The sequence below is a fragment of the Channa argus genome, chromosome 2 (assembly GCF_033026475.1).
Source record: "Channa argus isolate prfri chromosome 2, Channa argus male v1.0, whole genome shotgun sequence".
NCBI lineage: Eukaryota > Metazoa > Chordata > Actinopteri > Anabantiformes > Channidae > Channa > Channa argus.
In genome coordinates, this window is record NC_090198.1 from 16,343,320 (window position 1) to 16,359,123 (window position 15,804).

Consider the following 15,804-nt stretch of genomic DNA (forward strand, 5'->3'; position numbering starts at 1 on the left):
TGTGGGATATCTTCTTTGTTTTTAATGTCTGCATTTAGCTACAGGCTTGCTAAAGAAACAGTGCTGGCCAATGCCATTAACAAGTCAATTATGAATTTTCTTCTCTATTAAGGAGTTTATCTGTGACTGCAGCTTACCTATACTCAGCTCCCCAGCCCTTGACAAAGCTCATGCGGATGGTGCACATCCTGGTGAGCTGGTACACAGCCTCAAAGCCCTGGTTGACTGACTGGGCCAGCAGGGCAGCAAACTCCTGGTTGTTGAAGATCTTCAGGTTACATCCTGGTGGAACAGACAAGAGCAAAATCAGCTCACAAAAAGTTGTCACAATCACCTGGATTTTAGTGTTGAAACAGTAAGAATTAATCTATTTTCTGATAATTGCAGATATTTATTAATTAAGAAATTGTAAAAAATAGCAAATAGTGTTAAATTATAACATCTCAAAACAGATGATTTTCTGTTTTAATCATGTGATTGTAAAATGAATGTTTCAGGCTTGAGATTGGAAGACACTGCCTTTGCCAAAATTTTGTTAGTTGTTGCCCTACTTGGTTTTGAGATGTAGATAGTGGAGGGGAATTTATGTTTAAAGGTCAACACCAATGAATCTACATATGAAAGTCTGTTTATAGGTGTTGGGATGCACAACTGCACATGTGAAAAATGGGTATAAAGCATTTGGTGGCTCCATGCAGAGCTGAGAAGAAGCAGATAAACTGCAGACTTGACTTAGCACTGGCTGGGTCTAAAGTAAATTTCTACAATGTGCTTGTCATCTTTATTTACTTTTGCTCAACTTGAAGGAGATGTGCTTTTCTCATTGACATCCACAGATGCAATTTTGACTAATTTTGTCCAGATACATATTTTCCTTCCCACAAGATTATACCCAGCTGTGTCAACTACATAAGAGTTTTTGTGAGCACATGGAAAGGCAACCTACAGGCATATGCGAACCAATTGGAGTATCTCCACATTTGTTAAAAATGGACTGCATTTACTGTATAGAGCACTTTAATTCAACATTTTAAAAATAATTTTCTCACATTTCTTCATTCTCTCTCTCTCTTTCTCTCTCCCTCCCTCTCTCTCTCTCTCTCACACAAACACACACGGCAGTAAAGTACCAGACAGGTGCACTACCAAGTGCTTTTCTGCATACTGGGAAAATTTGGGGTTTTAGTGTCTTGCTATAAGAAACTTTGACATGTGGACAGACTGTGGGACAGTCTCCCGAGCCACATCTACTCACCAGTTCCAGTTATGCCTTCTGATTTTTCTTTCCATCTACCTCCCTTACTCGTCATATCTCCATTTCTCACCATTTGCTTTGTTTTATATTCCGTTCTCTCTCCCAAATTCTATGTCTCTCAGTTCCCAACTTGCTTTCTCTTTGTCTGTCAGCTTGACACACACCTGGAGGAATCTTGCAGACTGTGGCAGGATGCCAGCCGTAGCGTTGGTTACAGTTGGGGCTCTGGACAAATATGGCACTGTCGCTGAGACACTCAGCAAACACCTCTCCTCCGATGTAATACAGCCGCACACCACGGCCTGGAGAAATAAAGAGGCATAACAACAAATAATGATCATACAGTAGATGTAAGATCTTATGATATTGTTAAACTACTGTACTGAACACTAAGAAGCCTAAATGTTTGTGAAACAACAGATTCAAGAGAATGATAATATTAGGCAAAGGAGCAATATGTGAATGATTTCATGAGTTGAGGTACTCATGATTTTTACCTATGTGTCGGCGTGTTAATTCTACAGCTGCGTTGCGGTTGACGTTGGACAACAGACCCAGGCAAAAACGTTCTGAGTTTGAAGGGTCTGTAAAGCCATCCACTGTCAGCGATGGCTGTGAGGCATGGAAGGTCTCTCCGACTCGCTGGTTCAGCTCATAGTATGAAATCGAGCACCAGAAAGCCGGCTCACAGTATGTCACTGGCTGAAGGTCTAACACAGAAAACAAACACAAAAACAAAAAGAAAAAATATAGTACACAGACAGACAAAATAATAATCTAAAATAGTGAAATAATTTTTCTCAGAGTAGAGGGACATTTACAGATTAATGAGCAATTTAGAATAAAAAGCAGGAGAAAACCAGAGACATTGTGGCCAGAAAAGAAAGCAGGAAGAGGTAAATATGTAAAATATTGGGAGAAAATGAGGGGGGAGGTAGACACAGAAGGAGCAGAAAAACACCACAAAAGAAAAAGACACTGAGCTTGCGTCACAAAATGTCAAACCCATTATCATTTCCCAGAAGCTTTTACCAAAGAAGCTGTGGAAACTCAACTGGCAAAGGAACCTAAATGGTAAAATTACAGGGTTATCCATGATAGTTTTCAGCAACTGGTTCTGGTGGGTTGTTTTTTTTGTCCTCAACATAGCCAATCTCTAAAAACTTTAACCTTTTGTCTTGGCTTTGAAGTCCAGAACACAGCTAGGTGGCACTGCCAAATGAAACTGCTCTGATTGTTATTTCATCAGTAGCTTTACAGCCAAAGCCCCCTGGTGTTTTCCATCCTCAATGAATAAACATAGGATATTTTTACTGATGCTAATTTGGACTGAGCAGTGTTTTAACCTGTAAGTTTCACATGGTGCAGGAAGACTAGGAATGCTTTCATCAACCAGTTCCTCTTGTAAAAATGTAATCAAATCAAACAATTGCAAACAGGGTGACAAAATACTGAAACATTTGTCTGTGAGTGGCAAACAAAGAAAAGTACACAAACACATCTATGCACCCAAATGCAATCATACACAGTCCTTACCTAAGTTGCTGTGTGTGGGTGAAACAGGGTTTGGTGACAGGTTTGGGGAGCTTGTGTCCATGCTATGGGTCATCTGGTGATCGCTGGTCTCTCCATCCTCACTGAGGTAGCCTGGTGGTGGCGTTTCTGAGACACACAATAACACAGACACAGATTCAAACACAAAGTCACAGACAACAACTTGGTGGAAACATAAAGTGGAAATGCATATTAGCAGACTGACTAAAACATAACACAGGAAGACAAAAAGGAAAACAATAAATACTAACTATGCACAAAGAAATACAGAAATTGCATTGCATTGCAATTGCAGAATTACAAAAGAAATTACGGGAAATGTCAGTTTTTCTCACTTCTGTTTTTCTAGTTTTCCTCCTTTTTTATTTTTTTTCTCTCAAGCACTAAATGAAATTATCTTTTCTAAACACGTAGTCACAAAAAAAATAAAAAAAATGTAAAATTAAATAGTATCCATTTGGTGTCTGTCCTTGTTTGAGAAGTATGTTGAAGTCATGTCAGATAACAATTGTTGACCCATTCAGTTTTAGTCCAAACGTGAAGCACAGTGTAAGTCTAAATGGTTTTCTTGACACTAATAACCACCACACATTTATATAAATCATTGTAGTTGTGAAACACTGCACAATAATAATACAGTCAGTCTTTTCTTTTTTCTCACTGTTCAACTTAAGAACAAAAGAGCGGTGACTAAGAAGTCCTTAGGTGAATAATTAAAAATCAATCATCATAACAGTTCTGGTTCACAGAAAATAATTTTCTCTCTGAAAATAAGTAAGTAAATAAATAAATAATTGATAAAGTGACTAAAAAGAAAAGAGAACAATATTACACACTGCCCGACTAATGAGTATGTATAAGGTCATGGTGTACTTGAGACTTGGTGTTAAGGAGTCTGTGGTACCTGGTATGTAGTTGCTCTGGGGCTCAATGCCAGCAGGAAAGTTGGTGTTTTCAGGGATAGAATGACTGTAGTCATCCAATGGTGGAAACTCACTTGGGATTTCTGTGTGTCTGGGCACCAACACTGGTGGGAGTACTGTTTAATGGACATAAAGACAGACACATACACACAACGAATAATTCCTTAGAGTGTGGCACTAGTGATTGATGAGTTATGTCTGGATTAAATAAAGAAATGAGTAATACAACAATATAATAACAAGGCAAAATCAATAAAAACAAATGATAAAACTTAATTTTACAAATTTTGTTTAACTCTTTTTAGATCCATTTTAAGATGAGATCAACAAAGTTCAAACTGACCTGGCGTCTCCACTCTCTGATAGTGATACGGGTTGACACACACTTCATCCTTCTTGGTGTGGAAGGCGTACTCGCAGAGTTCCACTGCCCGCAGCTCATGGTGGGACTGAAGGTCAGGCCAGCGCCACAGACGGCAATAGATGACATGGGGAAGACCCTTTCTGTGAGAAACCTGGAGACGGCCATCAAGAGACCTGGAGGCACAAGGACAGAAACAAGCCGAGGTTTGTCAAAATTGTGCAATCTGTGGTTTGAAAAACTGATGTGTTCATGAGAACAAAAATGCCTTGTGTGATAATTTGACACTGATCATTTCTTGTCCTCATGTGATATGTTCATTAAACTTGGAATGTGACACACAGTGTTTCCCCTACAATAGTACAGGCATGTGCTGCCCTGCCAACAAGATCCCTCACTATGCCTACACTACAGGGAAAAATTAATTCCATAATCTGATGTTACGTTCATGACCAATCTGCTTCGATTTGAAGGCTTGCAGAGATTTACGAAGGGATCCGAGAGCTGTTTTTGTTGATACATCCACCATTGCTTTCCTTAAATGCATCAATTAATTGCGACAGCTAAAGTGAACATTTCTTTTGTCTGCTCCTTCATGGCCTCTGCGCACTGCAGGTGTGTATGGATTTTGTTGAGAAAGATCCACAGACCTAAAATTGCTTGCATGTAATGTTTACAATGCAGGGCAGTCAAATTAGGTCTTGCAATATGAATTTGTGATGGTAAACCAACTGCTCGCATAAGCAAAAATAAATTATATATAATTATATTCTTATCTAATTTGTTGGCTTCATAAATTCAAAGTTTTAAATAGATATGTGTTGTACTTATTTTTAATTATAATTATTTTTTTGATAAGCAATATTTATGAAAATAGCACATGCATTGTGTTTCATAATTGATAAAATATTGATTGGTTACTATTAAATTCTAATTAAGCCCCCAGTGAGCCATATAGGAGAAATTATTTGCATGCAATAAATACACTTTGTTAATACTGACTTTGTTTTAACTTGACCCTTAGATGGAATTTACCCAACAAAGGTTTTGCAAGAGAAATAAAAAAACAAAAATGTTTGTGTTTGTGTGCGCACAACCTCTATCATTATCATACCACCATATGTTTAAAATATTGATTCTTTAATTAATGACTCTGTACATAAATACAAGCATTTTATGACATAACAACTCTGTTCTCCAAAACATACCAAACACTCGTTGTGGTGTTTACTGTTGTTTATGACTGAATTTGGGACACTACTGTACATCCTACTGATGATGGCTACAATGTGATATCTAATAATAAACAACAGGAAATAAGATTAAAGTATACAGTATGTAACAGGAATTTCATTGTGTTGTATAACTGCACTCATCCGGTATACAATAATGTTTGTAGGGTGATAATTTAGGCTGCTAAATAACAGTGAGCAGCAGTGTGAGGTTGCAGATTGACATACTGTAATGGGGTTGTAGTCTGTAATCTCCGAGCATAATGACCCATAAAAGAAAACACACACACACTTATGCAAGAGGCAACGACCACATATGTCCATTCTATCCCTCTGTCTCACCCACTCACTCCCACATACAAATACAGAGTAAGGGTCGAAGGCTTAAGCTAAAGCCCTTTATAAGGACAAATATAAGTCCCCTAAATAAAAACAAGGCTGTGTACTGTTAAACTGCTGAGATCACAGTAGTGCCCCATCTGGTTCAACCATTGTACGTCCAGAAAGGGAAATGCTTTTATATTTAAAAGGGCTGGGAGAGAGTGTGTGTTGGGGGAGTTTGTTGACTTTTCAAATGGTTTCCGAGTATTTTACAATGTAAAAACTGGGGGTGAAGTAAGATTTAATAAATAATCTGAAGACAAGATCTTGCCTGTATGAAAGAGCTCAAGTACACATTTATGTGTTCCAGAAACATGTTTTTTAAAAAATGTTTTTTAAAATAATTAAACGTTAACAGTAATGCTGTCTTTAACCATAAAACATTACCTGTGGTCAATCAATAACACACATAAAAAAAGCAGGTTTTTCTCCAACAATAAAAACAGAAAGTATGTGTGTTTTCTTAGTGTATCTTACTATAAAAGTAAAGTAATTGTACTCCAATTGAAATACTTAGTCATAGCAATATCATACAGGTTAGTAGAAAACATGAATAGTTATGGAAACCTCACAGTTACACTGCCAATGCTTTAAAGAACTGTCCAGACTCTAAGCTTTTAAATCAAAGACAAACAACTGTGTTCAACACACAATAAGCCTTTGATCTTAGTGTTGAGAACAAACATCCAACAATACTGAGATGTGGCTGGTCCCACAAGTACAATCTGGATACCTATACATGATAGATAAATAAACAGGGACATATTGAGTTATTATACAATATAATTCAAAATCCTGCAACAATTTCATGTTTTGTGATTAGCATCTTTTCTTAAATGTCTTTTGTGAAGCTCTACCCATGGCCACTGCTTCTCTTTTCTGATGCAGTTTCATGTGTGACATATATTGTTAATTAACTAAGCTGTTACTTTCACCATGTTGTCATAATTTTTATTGATGCAGCAGCAAGTGACTCTTTTTTGCATCCCTGTAAGTTGCCCCAAATGTCACTTAAAATGTGTTCAGACCTAAATTAAAACTAAGTGGTATTTAACTTACAGCCACCATTGCAATTATCCTTTAGGTGGACACAATAAAGGAAATATTAAGACATGCTTTAAATACACGTAAATACCAAATCCCTTTTTTTGAGCAAAAAAAGTACGAACAATCTTTCGGACCAAGTGTGTTGAATGGCCAGACGGGGCTGATCTGATGTCACTGGTATGTGTGTTAGGTCCCTGCAGCTGGGTGGGTGTTTGGTGGAGCTAGACTCTGTGGCCTGGGACTTAAACAAACTACAGAGGCATTACTGGATCTCTGCTGTCCTACTTACTGTCCTTCTCTTTATAAAGCCCCTTCTTGTCAATCTTTTCAAGGGAGAGGTTACCGTAAAGATTTGTATGAGACAAAATAAGAGCCAGACACCACTTTGCAATGCAACAAAACAGATGAACTACACTCAACCAAACTACATTCAACCAGAAATAACAAATATGCAGTACACAGCAGTAACAAGTAGCATTACCAATCTTGAGTTACACCATGCAATTTAAAGCCTATATATCCTCCACATTATTCACCATTATTCTTGTTACTAGAAATTCAGATGAAGTTAAGTTCAATCCTATACAAGCAGAACAAAGTCTCAGATGAATTAAGAAGTGCAAAAAAACGACAGCTCACAAATCTGCCAAAACTTTCCAACAAAATGACAAAACAAACAATTAAAGAAAAGTGGTGAGGGGTTTGTATTGAGTTCTGCACTACTCAGTGAAACGAAGGGCTAGTCAATATGGGCAATCTGTGCAGAGGTTGCGAAGTGTGACGATCTGGCTCTGTTACACTTCCTCCCTTTGGACTTTTATTTTGTAGCCCTGCTTCTTTTCCTTAAGCTTTACTGTTCATTATCACTCACTAGTGTAATTTTTTTAAATTGGATAATTAGTCAACTAATATTTGCAGCTCTATTGTGTATTGTTTACATCTATGGGTTTCTTGTCACCCGTGTGCTCACACAAGTGCATGTTCAATACATGTGTTACAAACAGAGGACCACTGGTTAAGACCACTGTTGAAAACTTTATAGGTACCATGTTTCCAGTTTCCATTATTTTAGTACATAATAGATTTATTTAACTAATAGGAGTTTTTTTTAACCGTGATATATTTCCCCATAAAAGTAAGTAGATGTAACTCTATAGCGCAGTTATTCAGTTTACATACAAGTACAACTGTAAAAGTTTTTCTCACACATTTAAACAAACCACCACTGGCACAAGGACAAAGTAGAGCTGAACGTGTTGCATATTACTATGTAGTTATCCATAATGGTTAGGCCATCCAACTATATGTTTTTTCTTTCCTTCTAGCACAGAGATAAGCATGAAAAATGTGGTGCCTGAAATCATGCCTATTCTGAGCGCTCAGAGGATAATAATAATGCCGCCCTATTACTGCCATTTTACACAAGTTCTTGCTTCCCTAAACCTATACAACAGTGGTAGTGATAGCAAAATTAGCACTAGCAATAGTCACCATTTTAGGAGAAATACAGCAGGTTAGAAAAGGTGATATCCTTTATTTCTGTGTTAGTGGTAAAAAGTAACTACATATATGTAGTTCTGTTCTTTAGTAGTTCTGTACGTTTACTTGTGAGTTTAGTATTTTATTTAAGCATGTCCATCTGATGCTACTTTCTATTTTTTACTCAACTACATTGATTTATAGAAAAACTGTAATTACTAGCTTAAAAGCCACAACATTAAAATACATGAGCTAATTTTGGGTATTTTATGGTTAATATATAATATACAGCCTATGTGTGTATTTTTTTCACTTTACTGAAATTGAAATTTGCTGATGATACTTCGGTTTTTTAATGGTAGAAAGCACATAGTAAGTAAGATTTTTAATTATGGATTTATTCTTGCCATGGACTGCAATATTAATATTTCTTTAGTTAAAGGATGTGAATACTTTTTTCCCACTGGTGCTCGCTGAAGGAAACAAACAGCAACAGTCAAAACACTGCGTAAATGAAACACATTGACAAGTCCAGACACACTTTATAGCCTACTCCATCTGAATGACTCACTTCATTGAAAAGATTTATGACAGCACATTGACACTACAACTCCTCCCTGACAGTAAAAACCACTCCTGCACTAGTACCAAGCCTCAGCATGTTGTTTAGAGGAAGAACCAGTAGCACTGCATAAACAGCTGACCTCAGATACTGCAAAAAACATCTAAATAATTCAGAGTTCAGAATACTGTGCTGCAGGGGGAGGGGGACAGTTTTGACCTCAAACTCCCTTGCTGTGTGTGTGTTTCCAGACTGAAGATTTGAAGGCTTCCAAGAATTCAGTTCAGGCCGCAGTTTTCAACTCCCCAGCTGCTCCCTAAAGGACAAGTAAGTGGTCAACAAATAACGCCAGAGATGGTTTAGTTTTCAAGACACTCAAAAACTGCTGTATACCAATGGCGAGTATCCAAGACAGAGAGAGACCTCGGAAGAGACAGAAAAAATTGTGTGAATGTGCACACATTAGAACCTAAATGTATGTGTCTAAGTTTTATCAGGGAACAACATCATAGAAATAGTTTATGACTTCTAACTGTATAAAGGTAGCAATGCTATTTTAGGCTATATCGCTTAGCCAACAGAACTACTATGCATCCTGGGCAAGGTCAGAAAACCCCACAACAAAGCCCCAGACACAAGCAGTGAAGCAGCCATACTTTAGTTTAGTGATTTAGGTTCAGTAGCGTGAATGTAGCACAAGAACACTGGATGTTCTTTTCATTGTCGTTAGAGACTTTAACCACAATGACGTCCTTCCAGGATTCCACTAACATGACAAATTTGAGGAGGAAAAAACAGTCAACTTGAGCCTGTTTGACATATGAACTCCAGACAATCTTAGCAGAATTCAGCCTCGGACATTGTCCGGAGTGGCCTTTCAGATGTATCACGCACAGTGGGAAATCGCCCTCGTGTGAAAATCCGCCCAGTTTCTGTGCACAATCAGGACAGGAGCCACAACTTGCCTTCTACACTAAAGGAAAACAAGCATGAAGTACAAAGTTGTGCCCCAAATCCAACACGGACACAAACCATCTGACAGTCAAGCTTATCCCAGCATACAAACTTCTACTTAAACTTACCAAACTGGTTAGGAAATTCATCACAGTATGGCCTTAGGGTATATTTAAGACAAACAGGGACTAGAGTGTGTTCAAAGGCAGTTGCTTATGGTACACATTTAAACAAATGCACTGTAGATGTGACAGACAAAACCATCACCAAACAGGCCAGCAAGAAGTCGTGGATGACAGTAGAGGTTCATGCACTTCAGAAAGCTCAGAACATCTGAATCAAGGGACACATAAAGTCTGAGGACAGTAAGGGTAATGCTATCTTGCAGAATCAGAAATGTAAATCCGTGTTTGCTGAGAAAATCAATGGCAGTGACACTAGACACCTATGGGAAGGAATTCAAGCAATCCCAGACTAAAAAAACTGGTTCACACTGTTTGGCGCATTAAACAATTACACCAGCAAGTAAAGTGTCCTGAGGCCCTACTACTGGCCGTAGCAGCATGAGAAAAACCTTTTCTTTTGGAAAAAAAGGAGAATGAGGTTATCAAAATATGGAATAACATGATATTACGATGTGTAGTAGATACATTTTACACGTGTGTGTGTAAATGTGTGTGTGTGTATTGAGACAGAGCAGATTGAGCTTTACTGATATTGGGGGAGCAAATGGAGCAAAAAGAGCACTCTGAGGTATGTCGAGTAACACTCAGAGACACAAATATATACACTGTGTGTGTTCGGGCTGGCGATGGTCCAAGCAGCACTGAACAAACACACATACTGTCCCTGTGGGCTGTGAGCTTCTGACATGGACTTTTTACAAGCCTATGTCAAGCTTGAAACTCACATGACAGTCTAAGCGCTAGAAAAGGATGACAGTAAGCACTGCATTACATAAAATCCCTTAACAGTCTTTTTGGAGGGTTAAATATATAAACTGTATTTAAGAGCTTAACTCTCATGTATAACAAAAAATGTAAATGCAATGGACACTTTAAATACTTGTAGTTATGTGCAAATATCAGGACCTCTAGTCATTATCTGTCCTATTAGAGCACAGAGCAGTGAGGACAAAGTGGATGATGGATAAAGAAGGGAGCTTGCTGCTTGACAATAGGACTGGCAGACTGTCTCAGAGCCACTCAGAGTGTCTGTGACTGGGTCCTCCAACCCCCCCTTTCCTGTCCTCCGTCTGTCCCACTATCCCAATTGCCCTGCCTCCATCCCACCACCGAGTGAGTGGTGGGAGCGTGGGGTGTAGAGCTGAAATGGCCTTTGTGCCTTTCATAGAGTCTGAGGCCAGTCTGTTGAGCCACAACTAACAGGGCTGTAGTCCAGAGACATATAGCAGAGGGCTGCGGTCTGCCTGTGATGAGAAAAGTAAGAGAAAAAAATCATTCACTTAAACTGGAAAGGGGCAGCAGCAAGCCATTGAGTTTGAAACATAACTGCTTCTTCAGCAACCTGAATTTCAGGAATTATTTTCCAGTGTTAAAATGTTACATTGTTAGTGATTTTTTTCTTAACACTGCTTAATCTGGCTTCTACTACATCACACATTAATGATGCATTTAAAAGGCATGCTAGACCTGTTCTTGTGAAACTGTTGTCACAAGTTAAATCATTGTTGTACTGCCAGTCAAAGAATCTGCAACCGCAGCATTACAGAACAACTACATAACACTAAATTACATGAAGAAAAATAAGAGACAGTCACAGTTCCCTCCACTGCCATCTGTCTCTCACTGCCATCAGGGGTGGTTAAATGTTAATTAAACAATAATAGCAATGAATTCAACTCCCATACTGGAAACACCTGTTCAGCAAAGCTGCACAGCATCTACATTTAGCTTGGTTCAGAAAGAGGGTCCTAAAGCCACTGACATGACTAATGTGGGTTTAATCCATGTCACTGTTGTAGATGTATGTACCCAAGTAATTTATGTGTATTACATGCAGAACAAAGCTATTTATGTATGAGCTACTCTAGACTGATTATAAAAATAATAATTTTATTTACAGTAACCAGATGGGAACATTTGTTTTTGAAAAATCTGAATCTACCTGAAAACAAGGAAAACCATCAGAATGATGGAAAATTCCAGTAAATCAAATATTCCCATAAATTGTTTTTTTTTACTTACTTACAATTACTTTCTCATTTTAAAAATCTGGAGCAATAGGTTAAGAAAAAGTAGTACATTTGAAACACAAAAAAAATTATCAAGTAATTACAAGTAATCAATCAACAGAGAAAATTTACATCCAACTGTTTTAAAAAAGCACTAGACAAACTCTTTTCATTATTTGATCTTTGCACAAATACTTTTTTATTGAGGGCCAACAGCAATCAACTTTATCACAGAAGAAAATGTTCAAAGTGCATAAATCTTGGCATATGAACACATTCCAGCAGTGGTGCAACTCACACAGAGGAACATATTCCACACACAAACCTCCCACTCTCTCTGGAAAAGCCATCAGACGTCTCTTTTACTTACAAAAGAAGGGAAAAGGGGGGCTGGGGGTGAAGGAAAACCAAGAATAGACTGTGAGAGAAAATCAAGTCTTAGTTTGGCCCACAGGTGATATCATAGGGCTGGAGTGTGCTGTGAACAGGGAAGGAGGCCCTTGTGAGAAATAAGAAACCATGAGACAGACGACTGGCAAGGCTAGACGACAACTAACAGAGTCCGAACTGGGGAGACGATCGAGGACTGGGAACCATTTATTTTACTGCTAATAGTCAATGAGCTGAGCAGCCTGTTTTTCTTTTTTTAAATCAAAATGATGAATGACTTAAATTATTCCATATGCAAGTCATCAATATTTTTTCTCTACAGCCGAGTTAAGTCTGCGTTAAGCCGCTCTACTAGTCCAGTAAAATGAATGTCTGTTCGTTCTTTTAAACAGATGGCCCAACTGCATAATTCTCCACCTGGATATCACACAGAGAGGGATTTTTTACAAATACTGTAAATATATTTGAATTTGTGATTTAAGAAACAGAATTACAACCGCAACATAAACATTGCATTTATATAATTTGTTTGATATTATCTATGATTTGCATGATTTTTCCATGTTTGATAGTCCGTGTTTACCATTACCATTATAGTCTACCGTTACTTTTAGAGCAAAGTGTTAAAGTCATTGGATCAATAATTTCAGCCAAAACTGTGAACCCCAAGGTCAGTCACACAACTTATGTCGCTGGTTCACAGTTGATTAATTATTTTTTGAGCTGATGCCAGAGATCTGCAATATAGGTTAAAATAAATAAGCTGTGGTCTCAGATTTGACTGAAGGTAAAACAAATAGCTTACAAACAGATAACTGGACAGTGTGTTTATAGGGCTAACACATACAGACAAACATATTTGTTCTTATATTCACACTTCCTGAATAGTTTTGAGTTTCCAGTATATCTAACCTGCATGTTTTTATACTGTGGGAGGCAACCTGATCACCCAGAGTTCCCAGTCATCCAAGGAAAATGAGGCATGAATAATTATCTCTAGTACTCCACGATCTAGATCACTGAGAGACTATTTATGGATAAATTATGACCATGTTTTACTATACAGCTGTGAAATCTATTCAAATCTACAACAAAAATGTAAAACTCCTCCCAAATTAGATATTTAGTTTAATATCTTATTAAATGGGTTCCACAGTCTCATCAGTTTCTATCTTAGGTGTACTTCACAATTAAGTGTCTGTGAAAGTCACAGTTCTCATTCTAAGGAGACAATGGAAGGAGAAATGTTTCAGACAACCTAATAAAATAAATACTTGATATATAAGAGGTCCCTATTAACTCACCTGTTGAGTATTTTTTGTGAGTTATAGAACACTATGGCATCTTTTACCAACCATGCAAAGTATTTTGTGACTTAAAGTTAATCTCCCTCTCTCCTTTTAAACCCCAATACCTTCACGACAAATTCTTCCCAACTCAAATCCAGCTGTACTCCCACACCAGTAGCAGCACCGCCAGTGGCCAGTGAAGCACAAAGGCAGGTTTGTTGTCTGGTGAACGAGTGACTGCGTGTGACTGCATGTGTGTATTTCGATGTCATGCACGCGCCCACTCCCCCGCAGATAGTGAGATGACTAGGGCCAAGTCGCGGCAGAGCTGTCTGTCTAACCCCTTCCACCCCTGGTGAAAGCCACAAACCAAACAGCAGCCCACGCCCTACTCAAAGCCCCAGCAGGCAGAAAGAGCATTCCTCTGAGCTGACTAACCACACACACACACACACACACACACACACAAACACACACACACACACACACACACACACACACACACACACAGTATAATCTATAACAAAATTCACCTTTAGTGAAGTGGCCTAAATATTTGTATCAATGCATACGGATATCATGGCAAAGCTGTTATGTCCAAAAATAACGCTTACACATCTAAACATCAGAAATATCAGCAATAACAATATCACAAATCACACCATTATCATATCACTAGCATATGACTCAATTTAAACACCATAAACAATCAAATTTAACTTTTAAAGCTACTGAGTTTTGACTCCTTCTAAACAACAGACACACTTACTTGCATTCCTTTGTGTGTTGACTCACAGCATTGTCCCCTTTCTGTCAAGCAAATCAAACAATGACAGGAATTCTGAACCCAAGCAACTTATTACCATAATTAGAGCAGTCAACCACACATACAGACATCACACGGAAGCTCTCTGTAACCTGTCTTGTGTTGTGTCCCCATTTAACAATAATGTCTCATATGACTCAGGTGATATACTTGACATGAAAGTCTTCTAATTGAGTGAGAGTGTGTGTAAAAAGGAGATGGCAGACTTAGGTCTGTAGGTTAGAGGAAACAGCAAGCAGGGACTCTCCCATGGTGAAACTGCACTGATTCATAAGGTGTCTGTTCCATTATTATTTTACTGACCTCTTGATTGGCTTCCAAACTTTATAAATATTTGACTTTAGAGTGCATCTAAGATATTCAAGTTCAATTTTAAGTACAGTGTTAAAAAGAGAGGTGATGTTTCATCCTATGTCTTCATAGTTTCAAGTGCTAAACTGTTGCTGAACAATCAAGAGCTCTACTATGCTAAATGACAGAATATGCAGGGCAGCTGTGCATACTATATGTACACTAAATGGAGCATTCAAGTAGTTGGAACATGAAGTAATGCAGGTATATCTTCTTCAGTATTTTATTGACATAGTGTGTACTCCTGCATGTGTTTGTGTGTGTTTTGATGCTGGGCTACTGGAAAACAAACTAGCTCTATCGCAATTTTTTAATGGAAACTACACTAACCACAGTCTCTTTCTGATAAGCTGGAGAACCCAACAACCTACTTCTTGCCAAATATTAGGTTTTATCCTTTTTCCCTCATCTAACCCATTAGTTGTCTGGTTTTTGTTTTATCTTTTTCCCCCTCAAATTACATCCATCTTTTGCTCCTTTTAGTCTTTCATGTATCTCATCCTCCCTCATTAAAGCACATTCTTCTACGATGAAGAAAGGGCCCCCCAGCACCAGACACAACACTGGGAATCCCCAACCCCTCTCCAGCACTCTGTATTCCACCTTTATCACATACACACTTTCTCTCATTGACTGCTTTTACGTGCACTTAAATAACCAAGTTAATCAGAGAAATCAGCTTTTTCAGGTAATTAGGGAACAGAGTAGAGTGTACAAGAAACCTGGTTAATGGAAATTTGCATGTATATGCAGCAGAAGCGTAATCAGATTTTTCCTTCACCTCTGATTAATTTTGAAAGTCTGGCTAAAATACTTTAAATGTATAGTGATTTCAGGTTTCCTAATCCCCTACCCCGATTACGGAAAGCAGCTTTCACCTTTAGATGACAGTTCAGAAATAACTTTCCATAGAGAGCCTTAAGTGATGTTTGATTTATTGATCAAACTATGCAATGCTCTGTAGCTTATCTTAATAAGGTGCTGTCAATGCCTCCCATGACAGAGC

The 15,804-nt window shown here is 38.1% G+C and overlaps 1 protein-coding gene across 1 annotated transcript in view; it reads right to left on the bottom strand.

The window, feature by feature from the left end:
• smad3a (SMAD family member 3a) overlaps positions 1–15,804 on the bottom strand; it is a 30,211-nt gene that overhangs the window by 4,042 nt on the left and 10,365 nt on the right. The window contains exons 2-7 of the mRNA XM_067495880.1: positions 4,076–4,269; positions 3,714–3,848; positions 2,792–2,917; positions 1,753–1,965; positions 1,420–1,557; positions 138–282 (exon numbers count right to left, since the gene is read on the bottom strand). Coding sequence (XP_067351981.1) covers positions 138–282; positions 1,420–1,557; positions 1,753–1,965; positions 2,792–2,917; positions 3,714–3,848; positions 4,076–4,269 — 951 coding nt within the window. The remainder of the gene's footprint in view (positions 1–137; positions 283–1,419; positions 1,558–1,752; positions 1,966–2,791; positions 2,918–3,713; positions 3,849–4,075; positions 4,270–15,804) is intronic.